At 43.4% G+C, this 17,807-nt stretch overlaps 1 protein-coding gene across 1 annotated transcript in view; it reads left to right on the forward strand.

The window, feature by feature from the left end:
- The first annotated feature begins 1,569 nt into the window (after nt 1-1,569).
- The window catches only part of LOC311000279 (neuropilin-1a-like), a 101,559-nt gene continuing 85,321 nt past the window's right edge, over nt 1,570-17,807 (forward strand). Inside the window, exons 1-2 of the mRNA XM_083990948.1 lie at nt 1,570-2,385; nt 3,368-3,542. Coding sequence (XP_083847074.1) covers nt 2,301-2,385; nt 3,368-3,542 — 260 coding nt within the window. The 5' untranslated portion in view covers nt 1,570-2,300. The remainder of the gene's footprint in view (nt 2,386-3,367; nt 3,543-17,807) is intronic.

The raw sequence follows: 17,807 nt of genomic DNA on the forward strand, positions 1-17,807 counted from the left end.
GAGACTGAGAGGATTATTGATCCTTTCTTTGTTCAAGTTAAAAATGAATAAAGGACTTGAATCCACTTCAGGTTATTTAATATAAAACACAATCTTCTTGTTCACTCTGGAGACTTGTCACTGGGATTTTCATTTTCACTCAGTTTAAAAATGTGTGATTTACCCTTTAAAGTCAAAACGTGCTTTGTTGACGTTTGATTATTAATTGATCAAAAGGAAACAGAAAAGGTGCAGTTACGTGTTTTTTTTTTCCTTTTTCACAATAGGAGGAACCTGTAGGCCTATCTGCCTCCAAACCTGAACATGAACATCACGTCTAACTCATTTCATTTTGTATTTATTTATTCCATTCATGGTATAGGCTACATTCTACACATGGTTGCACATATTTACATAATGTACACATTGTCACCATGAATGAAAAGGAGCAGGATGAAGAAAACTTATAGAACCTGCCCCTCTCTGTTGTTATAATTACATTGGCTTCCTTCAACACCAATATTATACTCTATTTCAAAAATATTAAAGATGATGAAACATAGAAACATAGAAACATACTATGTTTCAACATCACGTCAAACTCTCCGGCCTCAACAAACCAAAACCCGTGGACATAATGTGTGTTCAGCGGGACAAAGTGTAAAAAGACACCGATCACACACACACACACACACACACTAGAGTCAGAAGTGTGGACTCTGCTCTGGCTCCGTGGACAGAGACAGGGCCGTTGCTAGGAATTCTGGGCCCCCTTAAAGAATACTAAAGTGGGCCCCTCCCCCTAACTTTTCCTTTTTTTTCTTAGACTACGTATGTATTATTGTTTTTTATTTAGCCTTCGTTGTTTTGATGTTAATGCAGCATTACACTGCAAAAACTCAAGTATCTTAGCAAGAATATTTGTCTTATTTCTAGTCAAAATGTAATTTCTAGTCAAAACAAATCTCATTATACTTAAAATAAGACACATCATATTAAAAGTAGCTTGTTTTTAGACACTTTTTACTTCTTTCAAGCTGATTTACACTTGGAATAAGTAGAAAAAATCTGATAGTGGAGCAAGTTTTTCTTCCTTATTACAAGCACAAAAAACTTACTTTCACTGGCAGATTTTTCTATCTATAGTGAATTTTAGTGAAAATGATCTAAAAACAAGTTAATTTTTAGGTAATGAGTCTTATTTTAAGTGGAAAGAGATTAGTTTTGACTAGAAATGAGACATTTGGACAAGAAATAAGACAAATATTCTTGGAAAGATGTTGAGTTTTTACAGTGTACTATGAGTATTAGTCAGGGTCTTACGCAGAATAAATCAGTCATACAAAGATTAGACTACTGGGGTTTTTTTATGGGCCCCACTGGGCGCTGGGCCCCTGGAATTATCATCACCTTTCTCCCCTATACAACGGCCCTGGACAGAGACACTGCCCACTCCTCGTTACCAGCGCCAGTTTGCGTGCGCAGTCGTTGAGCTCCAGCCCTGCTGCCTGGCTGCGCGTCAGGAGCGCACAGAGGACGCACCACAGTGTCAGTCTCAGTTGCTCCAGCTCCTCGTAGCGGTCGGTTGGCTCGCTCTCGCTCTCTCGCTCTCTCTCGCTCGCCGGTTGCGCGAAGTCTGCGTCTATACGAGCAGGAATTTGGGGAGTGGAAATTCCGCTGTGATACTTCCACAGCTCGTCCGTCGTTGTTCGTGACATTGTTGTGTGTGTTTTTTCTTCTTTCCCCGGAGCGGAGCGAGAACGAGCTGAAACACCACGGAGGAGTGAAGAAGATCTGTTGGATGATCCGCCGCGGTCGCTCTTCTCCTCCACTGAAACCGGCGAACTGGTGGTGATTCCTCCTGTTTTCCTCTTTGGAAACTACATCTCGTGTTTTTTTGGGGGGATCCAGAAGTGAGAAGGATTTTGATGAAGAATCGAGGGCGCGCACGGGGCTGCCGCCGCTGCTGCCACTTTTGGGCGATCGGATGATTTTTCTTCTCCCCTTTTTTTGATTCTTCATCTTTTCATTTGGATTATTTGTCTTTGATATTTTGTAGTTCCACGCAGCAGGAGGAGGAGGAGATGGCAAGTTGCTCCCTGACAGACGCAGGGATCTGGTGCTGAAGCTCGCAGGATGCTGGAGACCCTACAACAACCACAGCTCTTACTTTGAGACAATTCTCGGCTATTTTTTGTGTGTTTCCCTGATCCCTCATCTGGACCTAAACCCATCTGGACGGAGTTTTTTTTAATTCCCTTCTCCTTTGTCGCCTCCGTGTTTCTTTATTCTTCTTTTAATTTTTTATTCCAGTGTCTGTGATGTACAATCTGACAAGGATGCGTAGTGGATTGCTATTGTTCCTTTTCGCCCAAGTCGTCTTGGTTGCCTCGTTGACTCAGACCGGTAGGTGTTGACTGACTGTATGAATCCATGTGGCTTGACAACAGGCTGCTGCTGCTGCGTATTGATCCGTTTTGCATCATTTTTGCACCTTTGTTGCCTCTCACCTGTTATGCCGCGGCTCTCCCTCCGAGAGCTCGTCTGCAGGGATTCAAGTCACACACTGTTTATACTCTTTATTATATCTTCAGGGAGGGATAAAGATGCAAAATGCACATTGAATATATATTTTAAATATTAATTGAGGCTGTGAAAGAGCCACAAAGTCCTTCACAGTCCATGTAACATCGCCACACAAACAGCACAAGTCCTCATGTTTAGATTAGATTGCCCTCATTATAATAGGAATATTATAATAAGCATTTGTTTGCAGCTTTAGCGCGCGCTGCCGCTGGAGCCTGGTGGAGGCGACAAGCAATTTAATAAATCATTCATTGAGAAAATTAAATGTGATCAGCACCCTGTCTGTTTGCAGCAGCAGCAGTCAGCCCACCTCACCTCACCTTACATGGGCGTCACATCACAGGATGCAGAGCTCAGGTCACTTCACCACCACCACACCTTGTGTCTTAACAGTCTAATTAATTAATTGATGATAGAATAGATAGAAAATGTGCAGAGCTTTTATGATGATGATGATGTGAGAGTTTGGAGGCTTTGGTGCAGGAATCAGTGTCAACATCATGTTTGCTCTGCTGCTGCTGCTGCTGCTGCTGCTGCTGGTGGATGATGTTTGGATTCCTGGTGTGAGCCTCAGCTCCAGGTCTCATAGTTTCCCTCCTCCCTCCTCCCTCTCCACCTCCCGCTGCTGATGCTCTCACATCTCTGACATCAAACTGTTTGGGGCCGCAGCTCAGTGGCCAGAAAGTCAATTTCTCTCTCCACTAACTGACTGAACAACTTTTCCGCCTTTTTCTCCCCTCTCTTCTTCTCCCTCCCTCCCTCCCTCCCTCCCTCCCATCCATCCTTCCTTCCGTCGCTGCAGATAAATGCGGGGGGAATATAGAGATAGACGCCCCGGACTACCTGACCTCCCCGGGCTACCCCGGCGCCTACCCGCCCTCCCAGCAGTGCGTGTGGGTGATCACCGCCCCCGAGCCCGGACAGAAGATCCTCATCAACTTCAACCCGCATTTTGATCTGGAGGACAGAGACTGCAAGTAAGAGTTCACTCCTCTCTCTCTCTCTCTCTCGTGCTCCCACCCTCTCCTCCTCCTCCTCCTCCTCCTCCTCCTCCTCCTCAACCCTGCCTGGATACAGTATGAAACTCTGCCACCTATTGGTGAAGGAGTTACACTGTGTATCTGATCCTACCAGGCAGACAGACAGGGAGCAAAGGAGGAGGTTGAGATATGAAGCTGGAAATGACTTGAGAGGAAATGGGCTTCGATGAGCTTTGTAATTCATCCTTGATAAGAAGGAGGGAGGGAGGGAGGGGAGTATCTACTCTGGCTGAGTTTGATGTGAATTCAGAGCAGAGCAGCTTTCTGTATTGATGATGGGAGTCGAGTTTGCTCATTGGTACGAATAAAGACCTGATGTTTACTTTTCATTTTGCAGGCAAAGTTTGTCTGTTTGTATTTGGAGGAGGAATCGACCTCGTCTGGTTTTGTTGTTTGCAGAAAAGGAGCCTGGAGGATCTGATTTAATTTTTTTTAAAACAAATGGAAGTGCTGTCTGCATGCTTTTTTTTTTACTTTCATTCTTGCATTAGAGATGATGTCTTCTCTCTGAAGCTGGTTTTGTTTTCTCGCCTCGTTCTCGTTCGTTCACCTTCATGTTTTCCAATTACAAATTGCAAAGATAACTGCTGCTGCACAGAGAAGTCCTGTAATCAATTACCAGGAAATTAATGAGCAGCAGTTGATATTTAACTAGTGGTTCAAGTCAGTTAAGGAGGAAAAAGATAAGAAATCCACTTTTTTCATGAAGATTTGCAGCTTTTCTCTGCTTTTAGTTTGGTAAATTGACTAAATATGGATTTAAGGACCTTCGGTTATGGACTGTGGGAACTTGTAATCGGCATTTCTCACCAATATGTGACACTGAGTAGCAGAAATGATGAATGACTCTGCAGGAAAGTGATCTGCAGATGCTGTAAATCAACAGAGGAGATAAATGAGAGTGTGTGTGTGTGTGTGTGTGTGTGTGTGTGTGTGTGTGTGTGTGTGTGTGTGTGTGTGTGTGTGTGTGTGTGTGTGTGTGTGTGTGTGTGTGTGTGTGTGTGTGTGTGTGTGTGTGTGTGTGTGTGTGTGTGTGTGTGGTGTATCAGGCTGTTCACAGGTCAGTCAGACGTAGTTTGGGTTGTAAACGTCTTAAAAAATGCTCTTATGGACTGACGACGACGCCGCACACAGACATACCAAACAGTCAGCACAAATCATTCCTGTGCATGTCTGATGGTTACACATTCCCCCTCTCCTTGACACAGGAACACACACTTAATTGTATGCATCCACACAACAACCCATGTGTTGCTGCCGTCCATAAATAAGCTCTTTTTTTTTTTTTTTTACGTCGGCTCCTCTGTCTTTTTTAAAAGCTCCATAAACGGCTCCTGTGTAAATCACACTGCTGGCCGTCCAGGCCTCTGTCTCACAGATGGGGTCCTCCAATACTATTGGATCATGTTTCCACCACCGGGGGACTCATAAACCATTAGCCTTCCCAGACAGATAGTGGATATTGTGTTGTTCAGTGGATTACACAAGTACATCAGTGTGTGGCGACCGACCGACCGACGTGCAGGAGAGCTGCTGCTGCTGCTGCTGCTGCTCCAAAACCTGATTCTGCAATGACCTTATTGTGTGTGATAACCCAGGGAGCAATATAAGTATGCAATCATGCTGTTTAAGTACTTAATGAAATGTAATAAATCCCGGTGATAAAACATTTTTTTTTAGTCAGTGGCTGGCACTGTTGCACGCCACCAACAGAGTGTTATTGTCTGCTGAAATGACTTTTCCATAGGTTAATGTGCTGCAGCGAGGCCGTCGTTAAATCAAATGTTATGGTTTTTCATCAGGTTTTTTAACGTGAGCTAATCGTTTTAGTATTGTGCTCAGAGCAAGAGGAGGAGTGTGTTCACGTTGCTTCGCTTCCCAAAACGTGGTGGAAAAAGTGTGAGAGATGATGATGATGATGATGATGATGAGGCAGTTTGTACTGTAGTTTACGTCTGGAGGAGCCGGTTGTCGATCTGTCTGTCTGCTCCGTTCACCGTGGAGAGTCTGCAGACAAGAGGCCAAACATTTCCACATTAGGGTTGACGGCGTACGTACGGGAATCAGCGTTTGCCATCCCTGCTGCTTTTTTTTTTTCCTTAGGGTCCCTCTGCTGCTTCGCTCGATCGGTTTCATTTATTTGTTGTGTGAGTTTATGTTGGACGATGGCGGGGTGTATCTCATAGCTCTCTGACTTGGCAGGAGCACTGTTGTTCTTGGGACCGAGTCAAATGCTCGAAATATGCCCGTTGAAGGGGTGGGAGGGGTAGGAGGGGGGGGTAAGTAAGTCCTTTGGCTACTTGAAAATTTCCTGAGATGATATTGAAGAGTTTTATTTCAGCGTTTGATGCCACTGAGCTCAACGTCAGCTCCAAGATGTGATCCTGCACAGGCGAGGCCGTGATTGGAAACAGAAACAGAAACGTTGTACAGGACGGTCTGCTCTGCTGAAGTGGCCACGAGCAAAACACTGAAACCTCAACAGGTCCAACTTTGACCTGGCAAACTTGTTAAAGGGATAGTTCAACATTTTGGCAAATTGGCCCATTGCCACAATCCCTATAGTCATAGCAGTAGGTTCGTTACCTTTATTTGTCGATGCAAGCTGTTTTTAGAGCGGCGGAGCAGAGCTGCGAGCTGCTCAGAGCTACGCTACGGAGGCTAATTCACCACGCTATGAGATAATAACAGAACGTTACGAGACAGAGTTGTTTTAGAGGCAAATGCAGAGACTGCTTGCTGAAAAACTGACCCCAACGGGAACGCGCATCAGCGTTTTTGCATGAATTTACCTCTAAAACAACTCTGTGAATGTGCAGGTCACAACTTGTCCACCAGAGCGTTGTGGAGTTGTTGGATTGTGTATTTGATGAGTTTGATGAGGGAAACCAAGAAATCCCATGAACCTCCGTAGCGTAGCTCTGAGCAGCTCACGGCTCTGCTCCGCCGTTGTAAAAACAGCTTGCACCGACAATTAAAGGTAACAAACCTACTGCTATGACTATAGGGATTATTGCAATGGGCCAATTTGCCAAAATGTTGAACTATCCCTTTAAGCTTCTCAAATGAGAGGGTTTTCTGGATTTCTTTACTTTAACCTGAGTCATTTGGACGATAAAGAACACATGAAGACGACACCACAGGCTTTTTATAGCTTCTCATATTTTACAGATCAATCAAGAAAGTAATTGGTAGATGAATCGATCATGAAAACAGTTTGTTGTGGTGCTGCGCGGATATAAAATGTCAAGTTCTGAACCTTAAAGTGAAGCTTATGAACACAAATCAACCAAAAGACATTGAGTTGGTCTGTACAGTCATGAAACATGTGAGACTGATGGTTGAACTAAGTAACCAAGGATCACTTTCACTCATTAATCAATACATAGTCAATACATCACTTTGTCTGCAAACAGTGGAAAATGCCCACAGGCGATTCAAGAATTCAAGAAAACCCAATCAATAACCAAAAGGCTGAAACCAACAACTGTTTCACTTCACCAATAACTGACATAGACAAGTTATTGATCACGTGTCTATAGGAGATATAACATAAAGATCAATGCTAATGATCGCTGTGTATTTTGATTTTCCCAGAGTCACTGAGCTCGTTGGGATTCAGTGTCTCTCTCACACCGATTTTTATTCTCCGTGGGGGAAAACACAGAGCGGCTGGCATTTATCTTCCAGGACGGTCCCTGTGTCAGTCCACCGGCCCAGAGCTTCACTTCAGATGTTGTCTTCTAATTGAAATGTATTGTTGGACTCCTCCTCCTCCTCCTCCTCCTCCTCCTCCTCCTCCTCCTCCTCCTCTTCCCTTCATCAGATAGCATGTCACTGCTTGCCCACTCCTCCCAGTCCCATAATTAAATTACTGGACCCAAAATGGAACAAACATATTCCAGTGCTGTGAAACATGTCTGCAAGTCAACCAGCCAAAAAAAAAAAAGAGAGAAAAAAAAGGAAGAAAAGAAAACCAGAGTCCACAAGCAGATCCCGGCGGCTACATTTCCGACATCTGTGGTGGAAAAATATCTCTTCCCTGTTTCCCTCTTATGACCCACGGTTTGTAATTATGATCCCTAATTACAGTGTTTATAAAAAAAATTAAAAAAAATACATATTTGCCAGTGGAGGAAATGTTTTCTACGTGGGTGATTCATGGAGGAGGTCTGTACTAAAATTAAACAATCTAGTTCCAGTTTGGAAACAATGTCACCTACAAGATTTTGTAATCTCAAAAACCCCCCCAGTGTCCGTATCATCAACTTGATAACATCCCAACAACAACAAAAAGATCCTGTAGTGTATTTAAAGACGAGCGTAGGAGGGGGAGAGAGGGGGGCACATGAACTAATTTGTGGTTCACGAGGTCTCGTCTGTAACGCACCTTTTACTTCCACAAACCCTCAAGTGACACAGTCTGCGAACAGACGTTTGGTCGAGATGAAAAACACAGTAACACTTTTTGTTCCGAGGCTCAGGTCCGTCAGCTCCGATGCCTCCGTATCGTAGCCAATCTGGAGCGGCACCAGAGCTCGGTCTTGTCCCACGTCCACGGTTTCTTTTTTTTCTTTTTTTTTTTTTACTGTAAATATCGTGGCCCCGACAAAGTGAATCCCTGCAGAGAGCGCGGCAAAATAGAGCAGAGGCAACGGGCGAGGAACACGCGTCGGTGGCAGGATAATTTGGGACATCCTTTTAGGAGTTGGCTGAACTGTTGCCTCCTACACGAGGCTGCGCTGGCACCATGCTCCCCTCACACACACACACACACACACACACACACATAGAGGCGACACTAACTTTCTGTCACTTACAGTATGCTTCATGTACAGTGTGCACACTCTGCAGATTCTCCAATACACATTCTTGTGTAGATTTGTGTATTAAAGGGAAAACCCACTCATCTCCAGTTGTGGCTGCTGGTCTTTCAAAGAGGGGCGGCTGGTTTTCGTCCTACATCATAAAATCTTTCGATTTATTTATACCTCCCTTCCTTCCCCCACAAACTAACAAAACTATATTAAACTCAAACAAGGAAATATGAGAATCATGTTTAACCGACACAAGGAGATGCTATAACTGTGTTTTATTTAGAGTGATTGAGCTGTACGATGGAAAATGCAAACACCAAGAAATGAGCTGCAGCTCGTCTCTCGACTTCACTCGCAAAATTCTGCAATGGGACTGAACTTGACATTTGTCTGGTGTCGGTCTATGTTTCAAAATAGCTGTCAATCAAAAAGAGATTCAGCCTTTAGACAGTCCCTCCAATCATCACGCAGAAGCCCAGAGATGCTGAGAAGATCGCAGCATTTATCCAATGACCGCCTCATTGAAGTCCATGGACACTGAGCTTCAACAGGTTTAATGCACTGAGACGCTACAGGAATGTATGAGAAGGAAATAAGAAGCTGATTCTGAATGTAAATGGTCCAAACCCAGAAGATACAAGATCATGTACACAAATAGAAACAGATTTACATTTAAGGTGAGAGTTTTTTAAGGGCTACATTTTGTTTTGGTTACAGCCTAATTACCCTGCAATTGAGCGCAAAACCGCAAAAAGAACGAACACACGTTCAGACGACGACTCCTCCTCCACAGAGGTGGATGAGGAACGTTGAGGGGAAAAAGTGTGGAGAGAAAAGAAGTTAATTACAGCACTTCATCACAGAATAAGTGCTATGCGTTTTCCTCTCACATGATGATAAATAACTGTAAGAGTACCCGAGGGGGGATTTTCCTTCAGCTCGTCTTCTCCGAACAAGACCAGCACCACAACATCCAATATTCTATATTTATACCTTGACATTTCAGGGACATAAACAACGAATGCTTCCTCTTAAAGAAGGGAGACTGATGGGGAGGAGGAGAGAGACACAGAGAGACAGAGAAAGAGAGAGAACAAGAAATAGAAATAAAAAATTGAGAAGGATGTTTGAATTTCCTGCACGGCGGTGATGGAAGGACCGGTTGTTCCTGATGTTGTGTCCCAGGGCGAAGCGCTTCCATAATAAGTCACAATAATGTTTCCTCAAGCAGAGGCACAAGTCACAGGACAGGAAATCTCAACATCTCAGAGCCTGGAGGTGTCACATGAGTGGAAGTACACACTCAGACAGTATCAGTGTGTGTGTGGTTGTAGTTGTGGTGTGTGCAGAGTCAGTTGTGGGTTTGTTTTCCAGTCGACTCGTGTTTTCAGAGATTCTGTTGATGGGATGATCAGCAGAATGGATGGGAGGATGGGTGGATGGATGGATGGATGGATGGATGGATGGATGGATGGATCGTAGGCCTTATTAATGGATCAGCTGAAGAGTAGATGATTGATTTATTGCTGCAGTATGAACAACAACATGGATCACTGGATTCTAGTTGACGTGATGGACGATGATGAGTCATGAGTTGTTTGTTTGTTGGTGTGTTAATCGATGATAATAATGATGATGATGTATGAAGAATGGCAGGATGGAGGAATTATCAACGGGAAATACATTTTCATGGATTGATTGAGTGACAAATAGATGAATGGATGATTGATTGATTGCACCGATTGCTGAATGAAGGATGAAATCTATTGTTGATTGTTGATGCATCGAATCATCGAATGATAAATGGATGGATAGATGGATTCTGATGAATCAATGAAAAATGAATGGATTGATGGATGATAATTGATCAACACTTGATGGATGGATGGATGGATGGATGGATGGATGGATGGATGGATGGATTTATTCTAGGTTTTAGTAATGGATCAGCCGAAGAATAGATGATTAATTTATTGCTGCAGTATGAACAACATGATGGATCATTGGATTCTAGTTGACGTGGTGGAAGAATTGCATGACAATGGATGAATTGATTCATGAGTCACAAGTTGTTTATTATTATTTTCATAGATGATGAATGAAAGAATGGCAGGATGGAGGAATAATCAATAGAAAATGAATTTTAATGAATGAAATTGATTGTTGACTGTTGATGGATTGAATCACTGGATGATATAATACACGGATGGATCAATAAATCAGCAGATGCTAGAATGATGACAGTTGATTAATGGATGGACAAATGAATGGATCGATGGATGATAATGGATCAACACTTGATAAATAGATATATGAAGAGATGGATGGATGGACGGATGGATGGATGGAGTGATGTGTAGATGTTGGGTTATTGATTGTTTTAAACATAAATGGATAGATAGTATAGAAGAATGATCGATGGATGTAACCGTTCCTGTGAAGACACAAACAATTGATCACCGTCACTCGTCCTTTCGTCTCGTCTCTTCTCATGTGGCTTCAGAGCGAGTCGTTGTTTCACCACAGCGCTCCTGTGTTCTGTGTTCAGCCGTCACTCCGACTTTACCGGTTTCAAAGCAAAAATTTTAAAAAAGCATCCCGTCTCCCACATGGTTGTGTTTTTCATCTCCACGGCGGCCACACAAAACAGGAAGGACTAAATGTGCTTCTGTCACAGAGCGGTTAGCCCGTGGCTTGCTTTCAAGGAAAATGCGAGGCGTGAGGCTTCAAAAGTAATTTGGCTGTTTGTTCTGTGTTGCACGGCGACAGGTTCCTCCGATTTGTTTCTTTGAAGTATAAAAGAGCCGTGAGAATTGGGTCAGTGAGGGATGGATTTATTATTTTCTTTTCTTGTTTTCTTGTTTTCCTGTTTTCGATCCATCTTACATAATATCATCGATCCATTAATTCATCTGACAGCTCATGTAGGTTCATTAAAGCAGAAAACAGTCACAAATACTACAGAATCGACCAGTCTTAGGTTTTTAATCAATTAATTTCGTTTGCAAAGACCATCAGTGCAGGTACGGTCACACACATCACAACAAATCATAACGTAGACAAGTGGCCAGACTATCTCAGGGCTATACAAGGCAAACACACACACGTCCATGCACTACAGGCGATTTAGAGTCGCCAATCAACCTGGTGTACATGTTTTTGGACTGAAGTCAGGGATTTCCTCTTAGTTTAAAGTACCAAAAAACATCTTGAATGACAGAACTTGAAAGTGGAAGTAAAGATGAAAGATGGATGGATCAGGGACTGTGATCTCTGAGAGGTGGAGAAAGCAAAGCTGAGAGACAAATAAGGGGGTGAGAAAGGAGAGCAGGAGGGGACGGACAGATCCTGACCTCTGTGACAGACTGACCACTGTCTCTCCTCTTCCTCCTCCTCCTCCTCCTCCTCTTCCTCTTCTTCTTCTGGCCTCAGGCTGTTTTTTTTCACTTTTCCTCCAGCCACCTCCTGCTCCATCACTTTCTCTTTCCCTCCCTCTCTTTCCTGAACTCCATGTGCACTATTCATGTGTTCATCCCTTCTCTTGTGGACTCCCTCTCTCTCTCTCTCTCTTCTTGGATAAATGATGATGAACTTTTCCCTGTGAACAACCCGAGCCCTTGGCTGTGTTTCATTTAACCACACGAACGATGACTGAGCTGTATTGTCCCTCCAGCAGCTGGTTCACTGTTTTATATCTCAACCAGTTTGATAAAAGAGTGGTAGTGAAATATAAATGAACTGGAATATAATGGCAATAAAATATCACTAGCATTGCTTTGATGTGGCTAAACTTTAAGCAGACAGCAGAACAACATTAGTATCAATTTTGCATATTGACACTTGACTCTTTTAACTTTATTTTGTTCTCCACCAACTCCAGAAAACTGTTCAATGCTCAACAAAACTTCACCAGCTAGTTCCTAACTCTCAGATTTGAGAATATTTCTGCAGGATGCATCTAGAAAACGAGGTTTACTGCATCTTATGAAGCTTTCTCCAACATGTAAAACATCTTTAATCTAAAATACCAGATGGTTCCTCTAGAGCCGGAGAGTTTAGTCACCGTCTTCCACCATTTATACAGTAGACGAACTCACGAACGGGGAACAAACAACTGGCGGAGAAACAGACTTTCGGCAGCCGACTCTCGTCTTTTAGCGGCAAATGTTTGTCTAATGGAAGGAAGGGTGAACTCTGGATCCTGCTATTGTTTCTCTTGCGCAATGTACATTGTTTGGATTCGCTTTCCTAAACAATTATGGCCGCAAACTCTGCGTCCCCCTATGAATCAGCTCACAGGCACGGAGCTCACACACAGACCCACACATGAAACATACGGCGTGTTACACAAGAAACACAACGATGAGACTGAGAAAATGCTGCAAATCTACATCTATTGTCGATTCCCTGCTCATCAGAGGACGACACATACACACACACACACACACACACACACTTTCTCAGACAAATGAAAACACATGTCAGATTAGATCCTTAACGAGCAGATTAACGAGGAGCGAGTTTGGCGGGAGGGAGAGAGAGAGGGGGAGGGAGAAAACGGGGGGAAACCCAGTCGGCGACGTCACGCACACACACACGCACAGCTGCAATCCGAGGATTTACAGGATGCACTTGCTGATGCACTCCAGATGTCCTGGAAAAGCAACACACACACACACACACACATGCACGATAGCGAGGCATCTACTGTATCAATGTAAACAGTTGGATTTCACACTGAAGATAAGACTTGTTTTGCACGCCGCTCCCATCGGGTGTCACTTCATCTCCTATCAAAGCTGAAGATATTTACATCTGTAAAAACATCTGTAAACATCAGATCAGCTGTGACAGAGATGTTAGTAGTATATACGCTGCGGCGGTGGCGATGGCGGCTTGTACTGTACAGTAGAAGACCGGATTGGTTCGGTTGAATACATTTAGAGAATTGACCCTGCTAGGCGCTGGCATCATGTTGGAGAGGATTTTGTTGGACACGGCCACTTTTTACATCTGAGGAAGTTTTCAGGCTTTGGCTCAGACTTCATCCACACTGCAAAAAATCTGTTTTCACACACATTCGATTCTACGGAAAGTTGAGTCACAACACACACACACACACACACACACACACACACACACACATCATCATGACATACCCTAAGAAAATCTGGTTTTATTTGAGCTCTTCCTCGGTGTGTGACACGTCTTAATGCAGCGGCATCTTCACAACGATACAGATGTTCACCAGATGTGTCTTCATAGTGTGAAGCTTGTTTTTTTGCTTTTTTTTTGGGGGGGGGGGGCACTAAAATCTACTCAATGACAAATGTCTCTTAAACCACTTAACCATCCTCTTGTGTTTGATCACCACTGACCCCGTTTTCAGGTTTTAAATGCATAAAAGTACCACATAGATTTGTTTATTGTATCAAGGCTTGGAACCTCTATTTAAACAAAATAAAACAAAAAATTCTAAAATGCTCTGGTTAAAATTATGACATTTGTGGTGTTCGGGTCAATTATGGCCTGGTTATAACGATAAAAACACTAATGAGAGTTCAAACTGAAATCATAAGTGCAAAACCAACCTTTTCATGGATAAGGAAGAAGACTAACAACGTAACCAAGAGATGAAAAACAAATAGGATGATACTGTAAATAATTGTTTTAGTGTGTTTTACAGCTGATTTAAGACTCATGTCAAAACCGACCCTAACACCATGAATGGTAGCAGAAAGCTGACAAGAGGAAGGTTAATTTGAAGCCAAGGGGTATAGGAAAAGGACCAGGGGCCCACACCAAAAAATATTAAATTCACGGATAGGAACCCTAACAATGTAACCAAGAGAAGAAAAACAAATCGGATGAAAAAAAAATGTTTTAGTGTATTTTACAGCTGATTTAAAACAGGGGTCAAAACTGACCCTAACACCATAGAAGGCAGTAGAAAGCTGACACAAGACGAAGGTTTAAACCACTGACTTAACCATGATAATAAAGTGTTAATATGTAGTAATTCAACATTTCTGCAGCTTTATTGCAGCTCTCACAGTCGTCAATTAGCGGAGTATGGAGACGTAAAGACAGATGGACAGATGCAGACATGGATAGACGAGTGACCCACTTCCCTTCTATGGTAAATGTGTCGGCGTCAGACTGACCTACATCTCAGTGGGTGTCCCCAAAAAGTCACAAGACGCCACTTTTACATCGCAGTAATCCACCAAATATAAAACGACCGACTGACTGACTGACTGACTGGGACTTTATTCATGTGATTTACCGCTCTGATTGGATGTCACGGTGATGACAGGACGCCGTCGGTCGGAGGTCGGTCAGCAGGTCACGCTGTGTTCTGACCTTCTCTGGAGAGGGACAGACGGCCCGGGAGGCTTCACGCACAACGGGGGAACGAGGCTAAAACGGCCGTGATCACTGGCAGCGCGGACAATGAAGTCTTTTCTGCTTCTTGTGCTGTGCTTTGTAGAGGAATGTGTTGTATCTGTCTGGGTAGAAAGGCCCCGGGGTGACCTCCCACTGAGAGACGTGGGCTGAAGATACAACAGCTCTTGTGGGCAGATGATAAACAGAACAACATGTGTGGGTGGCACACAGATATATATGCATACACAAGGAAAATGAAACAACCACTGTATCACGCATGAATGTATTTAATCTTACAATACTATGGGCTTTTATTTTGATAGGATCACTACAGCTGTATGTAGTTTGCGTGCAGTGTGTGTGTGTGTGTGTGTGTTTGTGTTGATGCTGGCCGGCTGCCTGAGCTTCTGTAGCTTCATCACATTAACCTTAAGCTGCTTTAGGAGCAACAATGAACAGAGCGGCGGTGACTCAGTGTCCATGTGAGCTCTGTGAGTTATTTTCACTCCGACTTTTTGCTGAACACAACAGGTTTAAGGAAGCGGCCGCATTAGTCAGCCCAAAGTGTGGAAAAAAAACAACAGCCAAGTCATCAGCGTGTAAACACAACATGGTTTGGAAACTATCACAGAAGTCGTGGTTGTCATGTTTATAGCGTTTACCCGAGGAGCAATAACACAACACAACACAACACATCTTCTCCTGCATTAACAGCAAAGAGCACTTAGGTTTTGATCCGACGCTCTTTATCATGAGGAACGGCCTCTTATTGTGTTAAATTATTCAGGCTTTATCGCATAAGCAGCATTTTAATGTTTCGTCCAACTTCATCACACGAGAAAAACTTCAGATCTTTAAGACATTTATAAAGTTTTCTTCATCTGTGAAGTAACTAATAACCGCAGTTGAGGGGATATCATATAAAACATTAATTTAAACTGCACTTATGAGCCGTGCTTTTCTTCCCAAGCTTCTACATTTAAATCATAGTAGCAGATCTTTAACAAGTAATGAGATGCTTTGATGCTGTTGCTTGTTAATTCAAGTCATCTGTAGTTGGTCTTCACCTTCATGTGTTTATGTAGGACAGGTGAGTCCTAACCCGCTCTCTTCATGTTTCCCACCAACACAAACTGGAGCCAGCGATTCCCCCCGAAGAACAGAGGAAGAAGTGTTTTCATAAGTAAAAAAAAAAAAAAAAGCTAATTTGGCAAATGGGCTAATCTCCATTTAACTTTCTTTATTTCCCCAAATGCTGCTCATTAAGTCGTAGCACCAGCCGGCTTTATTGCTCAATAACATTTTTCCCTCCAAAAAATGAAGGCTGTTTAACAACGTCCAACTGTTTGCTCTTTATCTCTCTATCTCCCTCCCTCCCTCTCTCTGTCTCTCTGTCTGTCAGCTCCGCTCTCTGATTGCCAAACTGTAGCAGCGCCTCATGGGACTTTTTCTGCTTGTGTGTCTTGAATGTTGGAGTCGGATAATTAATGTCACATGTTTTAGGGAACCAGGGGGGCGACGGATGTATGTGTCGGGAGGGGTCGGGTCGGGGGGAATATAGATGAACTTGTGGAAAGCTAACACATGTCAAAGTGCAGTGAAAGTGACACAGTGTTTATTGCTTTGGCCTGAAGTCGCCTCACAGAGGTGTCGGTTGACCAAGAGGCTTTTTCCGCCCTAGTCTCTCAGGTGCAGACGTTGGAGAGGTTTTTTTGGGGGATTTCTCCAAATTCAGACTGAGGGGGGGAAACGCCCTCCTGTGTTTATTCAAGTCTAAAGTTTCAGTACGTAGAGAGACAGATCTGAGGTGGCAGATTCAACTTTTGCTTGTCTTTCGCGTCTGGTTCTGTTCTGAAGCCTCTGGACATTGCTGCTTTCATTGCTGCAAGATTTTTGCTTTGTTGCTGTCTCAGTAATCCTTCTTTGTTTTTGTAAAGTTTAAAACAGAAGTAAGCGATCCGGTAGTTTTCGCTAATGCTGCGTTCCAGGCAGGCTTTTGAAACCGTAAATTACAGCTTCAAGTCACAACTTACGACTTTGTAGCGTTCCAGGCAACCCACTCGTGTTTTTCCGACCTGTTTTACCGGTGAAAGTCACTATAACGGCCACTCGTAACTTCCGACCCGTGAACTCGTACCAGATCGAACTGGTATGACTTCACAGGTCGGAAAAACACGAGTTACGAGTTTCCTTGAACGCACCATAACAGTCCTCGTCCCTACGTCACCACATTCACGGCGTCCCTTGGCTGCACACACACAGCCCTGCATGCCGTTCTCTCTCCTCATTGGATAAAAACTGTAGGATACGATAAATGTTTTCTCCTCGGCTCAGAGCAGAGCAGAGGGACTGACAGACCCGTGTTTCAGTCCAAACACTCTATGTAAGTGATTGCTGTCGGAAGATATAACTATTTAAGACTTATATTAACACAAATATATCACTTACTTCTGCTTTAAGTCACTTGGTCTGGTGTTGGAGTGAACCCAGCCTCGTCCATATCTTCCCCAAGTTCAAAGATAGGAATTACTTTACTTTATTAAACACCGAAGGGAAATTCATACAACTTTGTTTCTAGCTTTTCTTGAAATCCTGTACTTGTCCAATAAATCGCCACCAAAACATTTAGTTTCCTCAACAGTCCACGACACATTATTTTTCTCCATGTTGTCATTCGCTGCCTTCTCCTCCTCATCTTCACAGCCTAGAATAAAACACGCCCACTGATAATATCACGGTTCGCAGAAAAAAAACAACAATTTTTTTGGTTTCTTCGAGAACCAACTTTTCAGGTTGTGAACTTGTTTATGTTTTCAGTCTGAACGGCGCTGCTGCTGCCGGTTCAAAACCGGGTTTGGGAACCAGAAAACCCCTCATAGACACACACACACACACACCTCTGGGTTTTCTTTTCATTATTGCATGTTGAAAACACGACACGCGCAGTCACACTTTGACCCTCGGAGGAACTTTTCTCTGCAAAACGACGTCTTTGACT

This window comes from Trachurus trachurus, assembly GCF_905171665.1.
Source record: "Trachurus trachurus genome assembly, chromosome: 17".
Classification (NCBI taxonomy): domain Eukaryota; kingdom Metazoa; phylum Chordata; class Actinopteri; order Carangiformes; family Carangidae; genus Trachurus; species Trachurus trachurus.